At 36.4% G+C, this 21,974-nt stretch overlaps 1 protein-coding gene across 3 annotated transcripts in view; it reads left to right on the forward strand.

Annotated features, from left to right (window-relative positions):
• The window catches only part of TENM2 (teneurin transmembrane protein 2), a 619,855-nt gene that overhangs the window by 130,765 nt on the left and 467,116 nt on the right, over positions 1-21,974 (forward strand). For all 3 annotated transcript variants that reach the window (XM_088063463.1, XM_088063464.1, XM_088063465.1), the window contains exon 3: positions 3,205-3,495. In XM_088063463.1, the coding sequence (XP_087919589.1) occupies positions 3,270-3,495 (226 nt within the window). In that variant the 5' untranslated portion in view covers positions 3,205-3,269. The remainder of the gene's footprint in view (positions 1-3,204; positions 3,496-21,974) is intronic.

The following is a 21,974-nucleotide window of genomic DNA, read 5'->3' on the forward strand; positions in this document are numbered from 1 at the left end:
GGAATACAGTACATAAAGATTTCACTAACAGGAAAGGTGTTCAGCACTGAATTCAAGCAGTATTTCATCTATTTAACTTAAGCATGAAAAAAAAAAGTGAAACAGATTTTCTAGGAGTGTTTCACAACTTAATTCACTGGGTTTTAAGCCATGTATGGTGATGTCTAAATTTTGAGAATACTTTGAGCATGATGCTCTGGAACTGGTTTTTGCCTGGCTGCTTTAAGTTCAAAGAAATCCCCAAAGCACAGTTGAGGAGGAGAGAAGTATCTCTGAGAACTTTTCTTTATGTTCAGGTAGATATATTTAGTCTCAAATACTTGGGATTTGTCCTCAAATAATGGAAAAATAAGGAAAATTAAAATTAAAACTACTCTAATAAATATGAAAGTGACAATGAACAAAAAATCCAGTTAAAATGTTATTTTATCATTAGAATTTGAAGGACCTACTAAAATTAATAAAGTTCAAGAAATCTTTAGTAGTCTGGTATCATAAAAACCAGGTTATTCACCAGACTATTCTGATATCTGATTCTTGTAAAAAGATTTTCCTTAGGTAAGATCAAAGTAAAGATCTTGGGACATTTCTACATTTATTTTCTTGTGTTAGCTGGTTGGAGCTACTCTAGTGCAGACATTGTGCCTCATGTTCTGCATGTGCCAATGACTGAGGAATATTTCCAGGCACAATCAGCAGTGGAACGCTGTCTTACCATGTCCTTTTATTTTTGTATTTGTAGGGGAATTGCACAAAACTCTACAAAAGAATGGTTATTGAGGGAACAATTTCAAAAACTCTTGTCTGCCTGAGAAGATGCTTTAATAAGCTAATGTCCTGGAAATACTCAGAGGTTTTATCTCAGTCACAGTAAATCCTTCTTTTAACTACAGTAACAAGGAATTAAATGTTCTTTCAGAAACAATAGAAATCAGGCCAGACAGTTTTAAGTTTAGCAGTCATAAAAACAAAAAGCTGTTTGTTTGTCTGAACTGACAGACAATATAGAATTCATATGGAATGACAGGCTTTTGTGTTGAGTAGCAGCATGAGGACTCCCAGAGAGTAACTGGCAGGTTTTGTTCAATGCTGTAGTGTCAATGTCTGTTTCTGTGTTTATAATTGTGATGTATTGATATCTGAATTTGATGAGAGAGTATTAAAATGGGATCAAAGAGCCAGGCATTGTTAATCTAAATGATCATATATCTTCTGAAACTTCAAGAAACTGTTTGTGCCTCCAGTGCTGGTATGCTTTACAGTTAATGTGCTTTCCAGTTTAATCAATATTACAGGACTAAAAAAATGAACTAAAAAATTCAGATATGGAGGAGTCAGCCACTATATGTTCAGAAAGCTGAGAAACAGGAATGTGTATTGAATCTTTCTTTCTCTTTAATCTGAAGTTATAAAACGAACCTTGACAGTTTCAAGTGCCAAATGTGTCTGCTTTTGTTTTGGCTTTTCTGTATGTGTTGTTTTGTGACTTTTTTTCCCCTCTGAAATGTTAAAAATAAATGAAAAAGAAGAAAAAAAGTAAGCATGTTTACAGTTCTTATTCCTCACAGATTGCAGAATACCTGTGGGTGGCTTAAAGCAGCTGTTTCTTGTGGTTACCTAACTTTTCTCTTTAAAATAAAGAAAGAAAAAAAAACCCCAAAAACCACAACAAGGCTAAATGTCAAATCTAAATGAAGGCAAGAAACCTTTTCTCTAGGTCACCAGCTTCTCAGCCAAGTACATTTGTTCTCTTTCTCAGCCAAAATCTGTTTCAAAAAGCAATGATTTAGCCAATACTTGTGCCAGTGCTGTGACCTCTTCTGCAGGTGCAAACAACTACCACAATGAGAGGCTTGGCTGCCTTCTGCATGCATGTCTTACCATCTTCTCTTGCAGTTTGTTCCTTTGGTGGCAGAGGTGGCACAAGGAATCACTGCTGAAATGCTTTGCTGGTTTAAGCTTCTGGCCTGGGCACATTCTGCTGGGTGTGCTTGGCAGAGGGAACCTGGTCTGAGAGGGGACAGGGGCAAGGAAAAGGTCTTCAACTGTCCCAGCTAAATTCACCCAAACCATTCCTTCACCTCTTTAGCCATGTAGAGAAGAGCAAGATGTTTTGTTCCAATTTTTGCTTATTAGCAAATCTGAGTATTTTTTTATGTAGGAAGATTTAATTTCCAGAAAAAAAAAAAAATTGTCATGAGGATTTCTCAGGACTAGCACAGACCTGGGCATAGCATGCCATGAGAGAAAGACATACATACTAACACCAACTGAAAATAATTAGTACCCCAGTGGGTAGGGTGTTTGTGCTTTTACTGTATTTCTTCCTTCCTCCAGTAGCTTTCATTTTGCAGTTTTTGTATGCTAATGATGCATATATTAAAGTCTATGCCACAATAAGGGTGGCCTAATTAAGCACACTGTAAGAAACTCTATGGTCCATTGAACAAGAAGAGATTTAGACAGTTTTCAAGAGCTCCAAGTGCTGAGTTGGATAAACTGGTCATCTTGAGGGGTGGTGAAGGAGCACATCCAGTCCCGTTGTGGGGTGCACAAGAGCAGCCAGTCCCCAAAGTGTGCTCAGACACTCACAGCCATGCAGGAATGTCAGGGGTGGGATGGACCTCTGGAGAGACCTTGTCCACCTTCAGAGCAGGGCCTTGGACTAATGTTAACCAGGGACAAGGAAATCAGCTGCTGCTGCTTGCGAACACGTTGTCAAAGGATAATGTACAGCTCTGTAATGCATTAACGCTGAATAGGAATAATCTCCTCTTTGGAACTCTCCTGCATGCTTCAGTCTTAATTGGAAGCCCTCCTGCAGGAAGAATGGAAATAATTAAAGCTGGTTTGAGTCTACTTTTCTTCTGTTACATAACAGAAACAAATTCTGTTTTGTCAGTTCTGCGTTGTTACCAGAGTTCATTCAAAAATCAAAAGATGACAGTGGTTTTATCATTTTTTTTTAAACTCTTTAATGATACGATAATTTAGATAGAATGCAATTATCTTACAGCATTTAATTTTTTTCTCCCCACCCATTCAGGTCAATTATTTCAATTTCTAGAGGATGCATCATGTGGGCCTTCCCTTTCTTCTCGATCTGTGCCACATTGTTCTTCAAGGACAAGTCAGGGAAAGTAGAATAAAACAAAATGCAGTGGCAGCATTACTTACTCTTTTGTCATCCTTTCATGTTGTTAGGTGACAGTGACTGACCCCAAATAGAAGAGTGGCTCTTGTGGAAGCAGCGTGCCTGACTCAGAACAATGGACATAAAGGACAGGAGGCACCGCTCGCTGACGCGGGGCCGCTGTGGGAAGCAGTGCCGCTACACGAGTTCCTCGCTGGACAGTGAGGACTGCAGGGTGCCCACCCAGAAGTCCTACAGCTCCAGTGAGACACTGAAGGCGTATGATCACGACACCAGGATGCACTATGGGAATCGAGTGTCTGACCTGGTGCACAGGGAGTCGGATGAGTTTCCAAGACAAGGTATGTTTAAAGTCAGAAATGGTTTCTTTTACCATAATCCTCGGTGGACAGTCTGTTCCTTGTTACAGCATCTCAGTGCTAGAAGTTTTAATGAAAGAGCTCTAGGAGAATGGGTATTATCTTCCCATTATTTCCACTGCTTTGTGCTAAATTAGAAAGTTTTTTTCTCAGAGTTCTTTTACTTTTGAAATCCACAATCTGTAAATGAGGCAAATCAAGATTCACTGATCAAAACATCTGGTAGGCACAGATGCCATGACCCTTAACCAGAGGATATCTTTTGCACAGATCTTGGGCTTAGCCAATGAGCTAACTTGGTATCCTATTACCTAGGTTAATTTTGGAAATGATGACATTTTCACCTAAATGTGTCTCTCTTTAACACAGAATCTGTACTGAAAAGACAACTAAAACACTGTTATGGTAAAAACCCATATGGCAGACATACACTCATTGTTCATCAGTTGCCTTGGAATTCCTTTCCTGTTCTTAAATGCTGCATTGCTGAAGTGTGAGAATGGGTGGTTCCTCTACTGCATTTTGTCACTGCTCACCCATATTGCTCAACCCTGACCTCATAAAAACTGAAAGGAGGAAACCTATCTAATTTCTTTTGTAATTGTCTGTAACTGAGCATTACAGCCTGCAACTAATATTTGAAATAACCTGCCTCTATGAACTTGTAAGCTAGGGGAATTAATCTCTTATTTTATAAAGTGGTCATTGCTATGTCCAATGGATTAATGAATTCAAAATGTAAATGTTTTTACATGAAAAACCTGTAACCTACTGTACAGACTAAGTTTTTTCTCATTTGGGCATTTGCTTCCCTCAAGAACTTCTAAACCTCGTGCTGAAACCATTAGTAAACATTGCTTCATAGGAACTGTGTTTAATCATCTGGTTTACTTATCCAAATAGCCAAGTTAAATTGGCATTCAATCAACCATTAGATATGGCATTAAAAGCCCTGGTTTACTGTCAGTTGAAGAGTCAGGTATGATTCATACCAACTAAGATACAGGCAGGTTCAATGGATAAATGTATAGGTTTTGTGCCTCTCTCAATGGAAGGTAAATAATCTAGTACATAATCTAAATGTACCAGAATTTAAATGCAGAAACTCTGCTGGTTTGTAGATGTGCTTGTGTGATAGTTCTCTGCTACGCACTTCTAATGTTGTGGCTTGGGGAATGGTAAGTTTTCACACTTGTGGAAATCCTTCAGTGGAATTTCATTTCTTACACCTGATACCATGTCCCACATCTTCTTTGAACCATTCTGACAGCAGTCAGTGTCCATCTTCACCTTTAAATCAAACTATCTAATAATTAGTGTCAATAATTAAGCCCTTGTCTAATCCCTTTTTTCTCTCATTTTTGTCTACAGACATGTGGGAGTGTTTGCATTGTTCTTGGTCTGTCAAACACCCAGTTCTGTTTTCTGGGGTAATCTCTGTTCTTGGAGGGTCTTTCTTAGCATAGAGGTGTTCACCTAAGATAAAGAATCAAAGTGCACTTTGAAAGTCTGAGCTGCTGGAGCCATTTTCACTGCAGTTTGTTCTATTTTACTGTACAGGAGTCATCTAAATATTACTTTTCCCTATCAGGATGATTGATGCTTCAGCTCAAGTGCCTGATTTTAGTTTGCAGATCATTATTCAGCATTCCATAATCTTTTTTTTTAATCTGGTCTTTTTCTCTTGATTACTGATTTGACAACTGTTCATCCTACCCCTGCTCTTAATGTGTTCTTCTCTGACCTCTTTACGAAGGGGAGTACAAACTGTTGGCAACTGAATTGAATCACTCAGGTATTTTATATTGTTATTTTTTTCCCTTACTAGTCTGTGTTGTTGTGTCTAATAAGTAGTGTTTATTTTAGAGAGCCAAAGTAATTTTTTTGTAAGATAATGAGCAGCAACTCCTTATTTTCCTGCTTTTGTTAAGTTTAGAAAGCAATTTTTTTAGAAAAATAGGTCTGTATGATGATTCTTTGTATTTGAAAGCTGGACATCTTTCTGATTGAACAGTTTTACTGACATGAAATTTGAGATAATGTGACAGGCAGATCTAGATTAAGATTTGGTAGATGTTCTCACTTTCTATATTAACATTAGATGGATAAAAATGCGGTTCATACAGTAGGAAATTACATTCATTACATCTTGTGCATTCAGTTTCCAGCTGCAGACATCCAGGAATTTATACATCTAAATTTCTTCTAACTTTGAGTGGGTGTTATGATGGGATTAAATTCTGTGGGAAATAAACATGCTTAAAATAAATAGTCTTTAAAGATTTTTTGTTCTTCTATTAGAAAAAAACTTGACTTTTTTTTTTAAGGAATTGCAGATATTTTCTTCAGTATTTTGTCTCTTCTATTAGAAAAGTGAAATATTTTTGACTTACTGTAAAATATTTGGTTTGACCATTGCACTGGAGCTGCTCACAGCTGTTTTGAGCTGCCGCCTGTTGTACATTACTGGGTTTGGAAAGTCTTTTAAGACAAAGTTGAACTCATTCTGGTTTTGTTTATCATGGTTTGTCAGTGAAATGTTAATGACAAAAACTATATTCAGAGCTCAGAAGTCTGAAACAGTTCTTGCTGGGTTGTTTTAGTATTTTCCTGAGAGGGGTGAAGGTTGTTCAGACCTGCAAGAAGGTTTTCACTGTTCACAGTGACTGATGGGCTGCTGCTTAGAGGCCACAGCTGCTCTTCCAGGTGCTCGGGCTGACCAGACTTTCTCTCACTGCTCATATTCCCAATAGTAACAAGCTGAGATCTTTGATCATCTTGTCATCAAACCTGAGTCATCCTCAACCCTTCTGTTAAAATTAATGTATCCCTTCCAAATCCAACTGAGTTTTGGCAATTACAGTTTTAATACTTCTCTCCAGGACCTCTGACCTTTTGAAAATGAAATGTTTTGATACATAGATTTGGATTAAAGACATTAAATAAAACCTTATTCTTGTATTCTGTCTAGAGTGAGAGGACATTCTTAGTTTTCCTTTGTCATGCATGGTTTTTGAGTGGCATTCTGCAATCTGCTGGTTTTTGTTACATCTGTACAATTACATAATCAAAGGAAATTTGAGGTAGAGGCAAGGTGGCAGATTCCTCAACATGGAATCAGATGTAGAGTGGATTGTGTGGGAAAAGGCCTCAAGGCAACTTTCCTCTTCTAGCCAGTACATGTGGAACTTTCACTTCTCCTGAATCAATTATTACTTATTTTTAATGGTGACCTGAAGGAAACACAATCCCAGTGTAAAATACTTATTAGGGTGGGACAACTGCCTTCCATTTCTCCTGTCTAGAAAGCATGGTCTTATTGAGAAATAAAAAAATTATAATTTGTGTTCCTTATTTAATAAAGGAAAGATGCTGAATGAAACCTCCCTCCCTTACCCTTTCCCTCCCCAGATCATAAAAGATGATAAGGTTCTTTAAGTGATTTAAAAACATGAAAGCACTTTTCATCTGTGCTTTCATCTATGTTGAAGTTGTTAATAATGGAGCAACGTAGCAGCATTGCTAGACTAGGAAATAAATAAAAGTACAAACCTTTAGAGCACCCTTCTGTCTGTATGCTTTTAAGAAAAGAAAAGGTAAGAAAGTTGAGCCCAAACCTAACATTCCTCCTCTGATTTATACTCTACTGTCAGTCAAGTGCTCTTTTGAGCTGTAATAGCAAGATGATCTGATAAACAGGAATTAGGCCAAAACTTAGTGTGCATTACATCTGAGTCACAATAAAAACCAGAAGAAAATGTATTTAGAAGTGGATTTTCAAGGAGACATCATGGGATTGAGTTTCAGTCTTTAGGGTACTTTCTTTTAAATATGCAAAATTGTTTTCTCTCGGTATTTTGTGGATTTTTTTTTTGTTTTGTTTTGTTTTGTTTTTGGTTTGGTTTGTAATGTTTGGGGGTTTAGGGTTTTTGTGTGTGTTATTTTGGTTTGATTTTTTTTTTTTCCTCCTGAGCAGCAAACTCTGGTTTGCAAATGGTAGTTTAAATCAGTTGTGATAATCTCTTTTTTTTCACTTCCTGTATGTTCCCCATCCCTCCTATTTTCTTGGCATTTCACCATTTTTTATCTTCATCCCTTGTGAGGGTTGTGGTTGCATGCTCAGACCTCCTGACTGACCATTGAGAGTCTGAGCTGGACCTGCTGAACAAAGATTCATCTTCATCTCTTCTCACCTGCTGGACCTGTCGAGCAGCTGTGGTGCTGATGAGAACTCCAGTAGTAACTAATAACACCAGTGCTGGCAAACACAGCACTATTCTAATATTAATATGTATTTGTAGAATAAACAACAGCTAGACATAATATGAGAATTCTCTGTACATGCAGTTTGTCTCAGGGAATAACTTCTTATTCTTGGCAGTTTCCCACAACTGATCATTATTAAAAATCAGCATTTGTTTACAGTTTAAATTAGAGACTCAGAATTCAGGGATTTCTGATGCAAATATATAAGTATATATAGACTTATGCTCCTTTTTTTCCCCTTTTTTTGCTCCTTTACTTAGCTTTCAAAAAGAACTTCTATTTTTACTGCTTCTCTACTGGACTCCTTACTACTTGATGATTAAGTTAAACTAGGTTCTATATTTTTAAACCATTTGCAAAGGTACATGCACATTGTGTAAACCACATATAAAAGGATATCTTACAAAAAACTAGATGTTATCACCATGTAGTAAGCACACACTGAATAAAAGAAAAAAATTAGAAACCTCAGGTCTACCCTAAAATAGGCTTAGTAACCATTTTCATGCAAATACCTTTTCAGAAGAGCTTCAAACTTAATAGGAAATATGCTTTCTGTATTTCATAGTTTCAAATTTCTATCAAGCAAAAAGATCTTGTGCTTCAACCAAAGCCGTGTTTGCTCGTCTTGTAGTGCTGGGGTCTAACTGAGTATTGAACAAAACCTTTCCTTTGTGGTATTTTCCCTCTCATCCCTTTACTCTGCTATGTAACAGACTTTTAAGACTTTGAATACTGAAAATAATAATTTTTGATCCTGTAAACCCTTCTCCATTTTCTCATACACACGTGAGCACACACTCTTCTAAGAAGTTTGTTTACACGCATCTGTGGAAGCTCTTTTTCATATCAAAATCTACTGTAAACAAAAATAATACACTCCATGGGGATGAAATAATAGTTTTATTTATTAAAAAAGATACTTTAAATTAAAATAATTTTTGATTAATTCTAAGAATGAAAATGGCTAACATTGAGCAGATCTTGCAAATTTGTTCCACCTTCTAATTCTTCTTGTCTCCCAAAGGATCTACAGTTCAACTCATAATTTTTAAGATCTGGTTTTTCAGCAAGAAGTGTCTGGAAAGGAGACTGATTACTTTTGAGTGTTAAACTGATGGAGGTACTTAGATTCTTTTCTAATACACCTGTTAACACTGAAATGCCAGATTTTAAAAGCTTTTACATTTTATCTGGATTTGAATTGGGCATCTCTGTCCCTGCATCCTAGGCAGTTCCAGAAAATGAGTTTTTACATGTAGTCCTCAATTTGCCTTAGTGAATATTTTGTTTCTGTGAGCTTGGGAAGCTCTCTAAAGCTTGTGTCCTGGTAAAGAACAATTGGGCCATTTTTCTTCTCTTCCTCTTTTCTCATAATACAGGAAGAAAGAATTATTTAAAAAAAATGGAGTTCAGCAAATATTTAACATACTTAAACAGCATTTATTTTGGAATATATGTTGTTGAACTCTCCAATGCCACATGTTTATAAGGACTACATCTTCAGGAAAAATAGGGATTAGATATTTTTATCTTAGTGGAATGTGTGGAAGATAGGTTAAGCACAAGAGGGTATTCACTGCTCCAATGCATGAGTCAGTTTTCAGCTCAGATGCATTGGGACCAGGTTTTTGTGTGTTTTTGTTTACTCTGTAATTGTCTTTTCTGCTTTATTTTTTTCCCCCATGTTCTTTTGAAATGTCTTACTACTGAGGACTAAATTCCAGAGTCTGTGAACAACTGGTTGATCTCTGGTGATGATTGCTCTGTTTATATTTCCTCTGTCCTCCCTGTTCGTTCTCCTAATACCTCCAATGTATTATGTGATTTCTAGATGCTTTTAAAATATTTTGGCTGGACCCAAATGCACACATGTCACATAGTAAGAAAAACATAAGGAAAGTTTCAAACAAATAAAAACAGCACCCAAAGCTCATTGTCTTCCTTACAGAACCTTGGGGATTTTGGAGTCGAGTCCGAGTGCTGATGACCAGTTAATTTAAAACCTATAAATCAGTAGAAAAACAAAATGATAAGGAAGTATAATAGGGTAAGCAGGACCCAGAATTTGTTCTGTTTGTTTTCTATTATTTGTCTCTGGATTCAGAGTTCCAGGTTAGAGGATCTGCAGTTATCTTCCTTGGCCTGCTATTGGGTTGCTCATTAACTTTCATCAGATTATTTCTACATTGATCCCACTAATCTTTCCATGAATTAAGCACATTCTGTAGTTCTGGAAACATCAGTAAACCGAAAATCCATGATTTCCACTGATGGGCTGTGACTGTGGGCATGCAGTCTCCATGTTAAAAGCAGATGCCAGCTTCTTTCTGGGTTTTAGAAGCTGGCTTCAGTTTTAGCCATTAGGTCTGGTGATGCTCTTTTCTGTGTTGTTGGAACACCCATAGTAGCCAGTGTTTTTCTGTACAGATTTAATTAGGTGCTGCACTTAAGTCAGTGTGTTCTGTGAACTGTCAATCTAAATAGAGCTCTTCAAGTATCTGCCTGTGTAATGTCATCTTCTGCATGAATTTTGACTCGGTGGTGGTTTCTAAACCCTTTTCTACCTTTTAGTTTGTCTCTAATGGAAGCTAAATATGCCATGGCAATGCCCTATATGCCTCAGTGATGTGGATAAAGAGAGGTTGAAGAGACAGTGTCTTGTATTAAGGTGGCTCTTTGACTTACTTCATGTTTGTAAATCCAACTTCAAATTAACTTTTGGTGGTAGCAGTCAGTTCCTATTGAGGTGCTGATCTTTTAAGATTCCAAAATGGTTTCAGAGACTAGATAGCTGATTAGACAAAATAGCATGCAGATATATTTATATATTGCCTTTTTTTTTTTCCCCCCATATGAGTTCTTAGCTGGAAGTGACTACAGTGAATGCAAAAGTACATGTCTGTGAATGTAGACCATATTGGAAACAGAGATTTACTGTCCCAAAGTGTAATGCTTACTCAGCCATCTGATGAGATTTGAGCACTAAACAGTTTGAGAGGGATACATAAAGCTGTTTTATTACAAGATGCTGTTATGAATTGTAGCAGCTTTCCTTATGCTATGCTGCTGTTGCCAAACAAGTTGCATGGATGTAAGCAGTTTTATTTGTAATTACTTGCTTACATTTTCTTAGAATAGTTGGGTTATAGCTGTTTGTGATTCCTGCTCCTCCACTGGTGACAGTCTCTACATCCTGTTTAATTCAGAATGAAAGGATATCTTTTTAAAACTGTTTTGAGCAAAGCCTCTCTGAGGGATGCTGCTGCTAATATGGGAGGTAGAGTGGGGCTCAGATGTTTGTGTGTGCGGTAGAACCTTGTTAAAATGGATGCAGAAAGCTCAAGAAAACAGTGACTATTTCACAATGCAGTGAAAAGTAAAGAAATCTCATTTTAGCTGAATTTAGCTGAATTTCTGGAGCAAGTCCAGAAAACGGAGAAATAAACACTCACCTAAAGAAATGTTATGGAAAATACAGTAGTTACGACCTATACTTTTTCCCTAAATTTTAGTCAAAACCTGGATGTTACAAACTGAATTTACACTTGAAACTGTTCTTGACAGAGCAGTGAAGGCAGTTCCTGTTTTCTTGCTTATGTGTAGCTGCAATTGCTTTTGATGATGCTGCTGGGCTCTGTTTTCCTTAAGACAGCCAAGTGTGTTCCTTATGACAATCACTACTTTCACAAAATAAGGGAGGTGTTTGAAGAAGATTGCAAGAGAAGAACAGTTTGATCATCAGTGCTGAAATGTCTCTTCAGTGTACTTTGTCCAGTGTAATTTTGAATGTTGAGTCTTGATCTTTTGTTGATTGCCACACAAGATTCTTAAAAAAGCCAATTTGCTTGGAAGAATTTACCAGTATAAAACTACCTGCTTTATTCCTAGCATTGCTCCTTCTGTCCATGTTCTGACCCCAGGTATGCCTTGCCAATCCTAGTATTGTTAGACTTCTTTTAGCCACCTATCCATCAGTCTGATATTCCTTCTTTCCTTATTGCCTTGTTTATCTGCTCTTAAGTTTGGAATCTTGGTAGTTTGCTATGTTTCTTCTTTTTTTCCCAAAGTATTCACGGCTCACCTAAACCTTTAGAAATTTTGTTGTACAAGGGGTGGCACCGAGCACTGCAGCTGAGGGGTTTTGATTTGCAGTTCCACCAGCACTGGTAGAATATAACGAAATGCCTAATGCTAAGGAAATTTGAGCAGCTGCCTAACATCAGCTGTATTTTTGCACTATTCCAAGTGAAAACCATAGAATAGCCCATGGTAATTTTTCACCTAGAAGTGAGCAAATTGTCTGCTGTCTGTGGAAACAAGTGGAAATTTTGATTATGAAATTGATATTCATAATCATATTTCATTATGTGAAGTGGTAAAGACTCAGTTGCAGATGACTCAGTTCAGTACAACTTTGTCTTCTCAAATACATTAATCAACTCTGTTTGTTTAAATACTGAAGTAAAAATTATCAGTATTTTAGGTTTTGCTACTCAGACCAGAAGCAAAAAGTTAGATAATTAAAAAAAAAAAAAAAAGACCATCAAGTAGAACAAATTGCATAAATGTTATTCCTTCAAGCAAATGGCCACTCTGTGGTAGCTGGTCTGGAACTGTATATTCATGTTTTAAAATTACTTCCAGTAGAGTACCGTGTTTTAAGGATGGCAGTTTATTATGATATATTAAATATCATAAATATAATAATATTTTTTTTACATTTTTTATAGGTGGTAGTTAATTTGACTTCATAGCAATATCTGATTTTCTTTTGAAGTTTTTCTGTCCCTGAGATAAGTGTTTGAATGATATTGAAAAAAAGCTCAAATGGTACTTAGTCTCTGTGGGGAAATTATTAACTTTGACTAAAATTATTTACAATATGCTAAAAGTTTACTACACAAAAAGTGATAATCTGGACTTTATTCTTTCTTAAGTAATCTTACCAAAGAGTTAAAGAGGTAGAAAAAGTAGTATTAGTCACATAGTTTCTCTTTTTGGGGGGGTTAGGGTTTAGTACCTAGCATGTCTGCTAAACTTGCTGCAAATATATTTTGACACTAATATTAAAGTCATTACAGCAAATAAAATTTTGTGTATGACTGGGCAACTGTGTGTGCTTCTATTAAGTTTGTTTCTAAATTCTTACAAAAATAAAGCTCATAAGGCATTATTACCAGTCTGTGCTTCAAGCACTGAAGTTATAAAGTAGGTTGTTAATAATATGAGGAATGATATATCACAGCTGTAATGCCATGTCTTCCAAAGTTAATGAATACTTACAATTTTCATAATGAAAAATTAAAATAAGGTTAAAGTGGTTTATAAGACTGCCTACAGATCCAGCAGAAGTCTAATTAGAAGAAAGAACATTAAGTTTGATGGACTTGGAAATATATATTACCTAGTGTTATATATGGACTAAAATCCTGTGCATGTATTTAGGATTGCTCAAATGTGGACAATTCAACCAGAACAAAGCACAGAAAAATGAAATGTTATTTGCTCTCTGAAATCACTGTGTACACAACAGATTGTGAGTTTAGATGTCTTCAGTACTTCAGTTATGTGAGTCTCTCTTGTTGACTCAGTGCAACAATCTCTCATCCGTGTTTGCCCGTTTCTTTACCATTTCTGAAGTAAAATGAACCTTTGTGCTTGTTTTTCCTATTAGCAGAGCGTAATGACGCTTTTGTTACGGTGCCGTGGCGGTTCTGGGGCAGCTGCCGCAGACCACGCAAAGGAGGTGCTGCTCTAACATGTCAAGGTCTGTTTGAAAGAGGCCACTGCCCACAGCTGCCCGGTTTTGAGAGATGGTGCCACACAGCTGAGATTCAGCAGGATTTGTAGAATTCACCCTCAGAGAAAACCTTGGGCTTGCACGGCGCTCCTCAGTGCACGAGAAGCTGCTGTGCCGTGTTCCGTGTTCCTGTGTCGCGGCAGTGGGAAGTGGGTGGCACTGCTGGGAGAGGACAAACCGCCTTCTCTTCCCACAGGTGTTCACCCAGGTAAAGGGGGAGGCTGGCAACACAAAAACTGAGATGATGTTGCAATACTGCACTTCCCTGAACTTGTTTTTGTGTTTTGTGTAACGCAGAATGACTGTAATTGGGAGTATATTTGGAATAAACTGTCTTTGTGGTTATCAAATATGTCAGCTTTGCTTTTTATGTTTATATGTTGGGTTTGTAACTCTTACAAGTTGTTATTGCATGACAAACTCCTCCATCTTCATTTCAGTCTCTTAAATCCATCTTCTTCCTCCATTTTTTTAACAGCATAACAATATTACAGTGTATCTGTCCCACACAAGGGTTGCTGTGGTGTTTTTTGTGGCCATCACTACATGAGCAGAACAGTCCTTGTCAACAAAATTCTAAATTATTGGTTTAGAGTGAATTTTGTGTTGATCTCTCTCTCATGTCTACAGCTTGCAAAAGCATAATGGAATAGAATTTACCTGGTTTTTCTCCAGTATCTCTTTCACTCCTGAGGATCTCGGTATCCACTTTAATGAAGTATATCTTAAAAACTATTTCAGAAGTGTGGCAACTTATCCTCTTAACCATACAGGTGTGATATTTATAAAACAGAAACTTTGGCATTTTAAGATGTGATGATGATCTGTAGAATAAGAAGGCAAAGGAAGAACTTGGAATAAACAGAATGACTTGACAGAATAAAGAAACCTAGAATTATGAGTTAATTTCTTACGTATGTAACATTGTGTTTTAAAATATACAAATATACAAATGTTATATTGTTTAATAGTACTGATTCAGTTATTGAATTTAAAGTATCCATTTGCTCACCTGTGGAGTAGTGGAGAAAGGGATTTAATTTAGATTCAATTTTTACCTGAAAATTATGATTTTTCGTATTATATCATTGTTTTGAATTCTAATTTAATTTAATTTTAATTATTTTAATTATCCCAGCATCATGTTTTTTTAATCCTCATTTTTTAAGCTATAGTTGGAGCAGGTGAAGTTGATAATCCTTTTCACAGAATGGTTTGGTTTGGAGGGGACATCAAAACCATCTTGTTCCAAGCCCCCTGCCACGGGCAGGGATACCTTCTACCACTCCAGGTTGCTCATACTCCATCAAGCCTGGCCTTGGAAATTTCCATGAAAGGGAACCACAGCTTCTCTGGGCAACTGGGCACTTTATTCAAATAAAAAGAGGGAGTGGCCATTTCCTACAGTAGAGAAAATACAGTTCTTAGTATATTTGTCAGGCATGGGAAAGGCTTGTTTACTTGTGTTTGCACTAGGGATCTGCAAACAAATAAATGGCTCAAAATGATAAAGATTTACCTTAGATCCTCCTCAGGTGATGGAAATAATGTGCTGCAAGAGAGGAGTTATGGTTGCATATCAAAAAATGCTGTTACAGAAATGCACAGTAAATTTCCACAAACGATTAAATAAATTAAGCTCCTGGACACATTTATGGTACTGTTTTCAAAACAGGAATTAAAATCTATGTCTCTGGAGGTCATAAGACTACTTAGCAAGGAAACAGACTCAAAGTTATTGGTAGCATCAGTGAATAGCAAATATACTTTTTTTAAAAACAAGATGTATTGTACCTCATATGTTTACTACATTTAGTCCAGCAGTATAATTTACTTAATGCTCTGCAATATTCCTGGGAAAAAAATATAAAGCCAAATTGTTTGGCTTCAATTCATCTTGTTCATATGCAAGAGGATGACTAAAGTAATTCATTGTTTGTTCTTGTAAGAGAACGTCTTACAGAGATGATGGCTCTCAAAGGCCTTTATCACTTCATCTTTCAAGACAGAGGGTGAAGGTGAAGCTGGGCTAAATCTCTGCACAGTCTTTACCTTTCTGCAGCCTTTTTACTGAAAGGGATTTTTCTGTAGTCAGCAGCTCCAAGAAGAGAGTTCCGTGGTTTGGTTCTGCACTTGGTCTTTGGCAGCCACAAACCTCCCCAGGAAAGAACCAAAGGAAATCTTTTAGCAGAGTGAGCAGCTAAAGGATGCTGTAGACCCTGTTGCATAAGAGGGCAAACTGTGATTTCTTATCATTTAACTTCCTCCTGTTCCACTTAAAAACATTTTCGTACGGACTATCTTAAATTTCTTATGACTCCAGGTTGTAAATTAACATACGGCATAATCTGAAATGCAGATGAGGGGAGAGAGGGCACTTGTGGAAAGTGGCTTCTTGTCTTACTGTCAAGGAGACTGTTATGCTTGAAGTTTTATATTTCTGCTGAAATTCATAGATATTTTTGGATATGCAGGTGGTAAAGTGTGTCTGTCAAATTTTCTAATTTTTTTTTTTCTCTCAATGAATTATATGCAAGAATCTTGGCAAAATATTTTGAATGCATCTGAGGTTTTTTTCTTTTTTTCTCTATATTCACTGTTCAATTACATCATTTTTTCTGATTTTTTTAATCTCAGTGGTCCTTTCTTAAAGATTTCGAACCTGTGCAGAATGATACTGCTAAATAAAGACTTGTAAAATCACAGAAAAATAAATAACATCAGTGAATTTAATATATATGGCAGTATCTTCAGTGTTGTAAAGGTAAATTTTCAGATATGAGGACTGATGTGGAATAGAATTACCAAGATAAAGAGAAGATTAAAAAGGCTGGTCAGGAAAAATGCTGAAGGAGACTAAAGGAAAAAAAGGTGTCAGTGTGGGTTTTAGGGTGCTAACTCTGGGAAGAAGCAGCAAGAGAAAGCATTAGCAGAACTTTTGAAACGAGCTTTTATCTAAATTAATACTGAGATATGAAAAAAAAGGGTACCAAGGTACCTGAGTTTATTGGAAGCAGTGGTGCTTTAATCACTGCTCTTCTCGACTCAGGCTGTCCTGAACACACCGGGCAAGGTTTGCACAGCCTGGATGAATATGGAATTGTGCTTATGGTTTCATCTTTCCCCACCTAAATTTCCTTTTTTTTTCCCCAGTCTGTATTTGTCATGTGTGCCTGAACTCCGAGACTGCAGCTTGAAATGCTGTGCTGACGCAGGGCCTAGTGCCTATTTTAATTTTTTTTCCTTCTAATAGTTAACCCTAAATAATTAATTGCCATAGTGTATCTGAGGTCTTAGTCTAAAGCTGCCACTTTATTTTTCAGCATTTTCGTTATGACATCAATAATGCTTTACTACAATGATTTTGGGTCTGTTTGAATGGATTTGAATTCTCTTCTCACTTTACAGTTCTCTTGTGTTGGGGCTGTGTTAAAGCAAATATTATTTTTGTAATGGGAAGTGAAATTTCACATCAGCAGGACAAGCATGTGCTGAGCCTGGCTTTATTTCTTCCATAAGAAGAATGTAATATTTTATTCTTCTGGATAGTGTCATACATATGCATTTCACTGTTTTATGTATATAATTGCATTTTCTATTTACTTTATATAGACATTGTTCTTACCTTCAGAAAGCAAATGTTATTGTAGGTTCTGACAATGAGTGTTTATTTACTCAGAAAATAAATTTTACTTTCAGAGCTTTTTGATTAGAAAGGAAGAAAAGCAAACTGATTATTATGAACTAATATTCAGTGCTGAATACCAGATAATCCAGGGCACTTTAAGATGCAATTCTTTTTTCATCTATTTAACAGGCCTCGAAATGATAATGAACTTGTCTTGATGTGCATGTTAATTTGTGGTGAAAGGTGGTAAATGAGAAGTTACCTAAGATTTAAAGTCTAAGAAAAACAACTTGAAATGCCTCTACTTCATCTTTTATGTAGCTAAGAATGATATAAAATGGAAGAAGACAGAGGTGAAATGCTTAAGAATGAAAAAAATGTATAGATTTTAGGTAATTAATAGGATTTTTTTCTGAAGAGAACAAAAGCTAAGATTATATATGTCATTCTGATGTACCAAATCCTATTTAAATAATTGAGATGTTTGGATTTTGTTATTTTTTTGTCTTATTCTAGCTCACATATTACGCCAGTGGGATAAATGATGTTGGTTCATTCCCATTTTACAGACAAAGTGCATGAGAAAAAAGATTAAGTGAGTTGCTCAGGGGCATGAATAACATTGTGAGCTGAAAAGGGAAAAAAAATCTTTGCACTTAGATTAGTAATCCATTTTTATTTATATTAGCTAATATTTCCACTGTTGGTTTTTTCCTTCCCTTTCTGTTGTCTGTGTAGCATGTATTCTGAACTAATCAGGAATTATTTTGCAAACTTTTCTGATTAGTGAAATTTCAAGCCATCAATCAAAAGGGAGAGTTCCACTTCAATTAATTCCATGTGTATCGTTTTCATCTAATTTTCTGGTGTTTCTGAAAAATACATACTGCTTTTATCCATCACAAAAACTGTAAAAATAACTCAGAAAAATAAAGATTAGAGTGCTTTATTTGTTGTTACAAAATAGAATTTAAAAATACAAAGATGAAGTCAACAACATGCTTTTGCTGGGTTTTATTAACATAGGAATTGCTCCTGTTCATGCAGCTTTATTAATATAATTTATTTAATAAAGATGTCTGAAAGTGCTGGATTGGGGAGAACAAAAGACAGTCAATGAAATAGGAAAGGTAGCATCAAGAGAGACAGTAGAGGAGGCTCAGTGAGGGCTCTCACACCTTACATATGAGTTGTGAAATAAACAGGAGAAGGGGAGAACAGGAAAAATGAGCTGAATTTGCACAAATTTTTAGGAGTGAGTCATCTAACTGTAAGTGTGAATAACATATCAGAAAGTCAGTGATAACCATGTCTTTCATTGTGAACACAGGTTTATTATCTCTCTATGGTGACTCCTAGGAAAGTGGCATTAGTATTTGACTGAGCATGTTTGGAGAATTTGCCTTGTTGGCTAAACCCAGGATATTCACTATGGAGGATCTTTTCCAGAGACAGAATTTTTTATTGCTCCTTGAGCTGTTTCTCTGAAAATTTACCACAGGCTTCATGAGAGTGGTACACGTGGAGTGTCCCATGGTGCTGGAAATCTCATTATAAATCAGTTTCCATTGGGAAAAGGCCACAGGTGAAGTGCAGCCCCTGAGCAGCACATGGATTTCCTTGTTTCAGGAGGAAAGAAAAAAGACCATGTTCACCATGACATGGATATGGCCCCCTTCACACTGGGAAGGTCTAGCACAAGATTGTCAGCCACTCTTGGCCTGCCTCAGAGGAATATTTTCAAAATAATTGATGAGTTCCTTCATGGTTCAAGTGCACAAAAAAAATTGTGTTTGGAGTGTGCTGTTGTGGTCACTTGATTCTTTCTAATACTGTTATTGATAAAAATTTGATTGCTTGTACCAGTATAATTTGCAGTCCCATGAGCAATTTTCATATAGTGTTTAGTAAGAAAAAAAAAGTATCTGTGTCGTCTAGATGGGTTTATTCAGATGATAATATCCTTCTAAGCACTGTAAATCTTTTATTGCATTCATTTAAAAACTACAACAAGATGAATTTCTGATTTTCTGAAATTCAGGGTACATCTCCCTGTCAAAAATAAACATTCCTTTTAGAAAATTATGGAGCCAACTTTGATTTGAAACATAAAGTGAAAATACAGTGTTTGTTGTTGTCCTTTGGTCAGTTTTTCTTCTCTCTTCTGATCTTTAACAAAGTATAATGGTAGGAATCTCTTCTCTGTGTGATATTTCAGTATATTCAAAAAACATGATTTTGTTTAAATATGGGCTAAATATGCATGTATGGATTATGTGTTTGGTGGCCAGCTGCTCTGTCTGTGGAGGAGTTTCCTTATCCATCCATTTATATTGAGAATGTAAGAAGATATGAGTTATCCTCAGGTAACTTTGCAGCACAGGATAAAGTCTTTAGAATTCATGGAACTTTAGAAAAAAATGCATGCAAGAAGTATTTTAAAATCCAGGTAATTTGAAATGTTCCTGGTTAAACTAAACAACCTTATTCATACATACTCCCATGAATTTAAAAAAATGTTTGTAAAAGTCGAAATTTTTTACATTGGGACAGTGCTTGTAATTATCAGTGCCACCAAGAAAATTAAAGTATAGGTGTACCTAAACCAAGGCACTGAGAAAAAAAAAAAATCATATGGTGTAAGAACCTGAGAAGAAAGATGTGGGACATCAGGCAGCTTTTCAAAATGCTGTTTATTGTCTGGGTGATTTTACAGCTTTCATTGGTTGTAACAGAGCCATGCCTAAAGCTGCCAGCTCCAGCTTATAGGCAAATCTGAAACCCCCTTAGTTCTGGTTACAATACATTAGATATTTTTCTTTGCTGAGCATCTTAATGCATAACAACCAGTCAGCATCATACACCACACCTTTACTATTACCTCCAGCCTATCATAACTACTATCATTACCATATTGTGGTCATTACTATCCAACCACATGAGTTAGTATGTTAAGTTTAAGCTTAAAGTTGTTTTTCTGTTTTCTTGCAGTAGAAAATTCTTAGACCTTTTTTCTACTTGCTACATCGGCATTTTTGTTTGCCTGTGGTATCTTCTGCTTTTCCTAAGACCTATTTCTGCTTGGTAAAAACATCTTTTTTGTTTGTGGTCAACATATCCTTTGCTTTAGCCATAAAACCTCCTTCCAGCTTGACTTAACCTTTGCTTTCTTAGTTGTCCAGTAACAGCTGGCTCAGCAATTCCTAATTTAGACATCTATTATTCTTCTTCTATATCAAAACTTGCTTTCATTTCTATTCTGCTTTCAGGTTCTACTTTCAGAGAGCTTTCTGCCAAGCATTCATATCTGTGAAACTTTCTTGCCAAACTTTCATCTTTCCCAACAATATTAGTTTAAAATCGTAGTTAAACTGCATTAATTCACATTAATTTGTCATTACATCAAAGTAAAAGCTGTTACATTCCTAAAAATCAGTATTTGTGTAGGTATACTTAGTAGTTTAATCTTCACTTTTTAACTTTTTGGCATTTGTGAAGTTAAGTTCTGACCCAGAGACAAACACAGATAATTCAGATTTATAAAGATCCCAGCTGTCATTACAAGGCAGTGATTCCATGCACAAGTCCCAACAGAAGTCAGGCTCCCATTCCCAGTCACAGGAATGGCTGCAAATGATGTTCAGCTTCAGAACATTGGTGTCACAGGATGGGGGCAAATACTTGTTTTGGTGTTTGCAAATTATAATGAAATATATTCTGAGTAACTAAATGTCCAGTATGTAATCACCATAATGGCAGTTCTCTATGAAGGGTACATTTTCTGACACATCTTATGTGACATTTGATGATTGTTTTTTCTATTCAGAACATATCTAACAAAACCAAAAAGTCTAAGCCAACTTCTTTGTCATACCCATTGCATTGTAACTTTTCATTACTTTCTCTTCTAGCCTATAAAAAACCTTGTTACTCTTTCAGTTTGGAGGTGCTGTTAACAAATTTATGTCCAAGCATCGCCTGCCTCTTTTCAGTTCCTGTACATGAAGGAATCAAGGTGCATCTGATCCAGTCCTATATCACTTAGGACTGTGTATAATGCAGTTGTAGGTTCACAGCAGCCATTAGCTTGTTCTTCCCCAGCCAGGAAATTGTGTCCCAGGAAAGGTCAGGCTGTGGTAGGAGAGTGCAGAAGTCAAGTTTATGGTTTAATAGAGACCTCCCTCCCTTTTCTGTCTTGAACCATCCCCTTCATGGTATGTGGTATAAGTGCTATATTGTGGCTCATTTTTTATGTTTCTGCTACCTGGACCAAAAAAACTGGAATCTGCTTTTTTCTGGCATTTCTTATGCTGGAATTGTGTTTTCCTTGTGTTTACAGTTTTCTGATGCACAGGGCAAGGGCTGTTTCAGTCCTGACATAGCTGTTCACAGAGGGGCTGTTTCTACACCATGCTGCTTTAAAACGGATGCATAACGTGCTGCTGGTTCAGAACTCAGCCTAAATGTGACCTTTGAGTAAATGGTTAAGCTGAGTAAAAATTAATCTAATGGATATTTTTTCATACCAGGGTCTCTTTTAATTCTAAAGCAGGAGGGAAGGTTAACACAGTGCTTTGTAACTTTCCTGCCCCACTTGAGAAGATTGCAGGTTGAGTGGGAAGGGAGCCAACTCCCAGTTTCACATCCTTGCAATTTCAGCTGGACTGTTGCTGTCAGGCTATAGCAGATATTGTCATACATAAATTCAAATCAAATAGAAATTACTTTAGTTTTTTCTTATATGAGTGTAATTCACAAAGCTGA

The sequence above is a fragment of the Pseudopodoces humilis genome, chromosome 17 (genome assembly GCF_049639895.1).
Source record: "Pseudopodoces humilis isolate 2021_Gansu_Grassland_sample_001 chromosome 17, ASM4963989v1, whole genome shotgun sequence".
NCBI lineage: Eukaryota > Metazoa > Chordata > Aves > Passeriformes > Paridae > Pseudopodoces > Pseudopodoces humilis.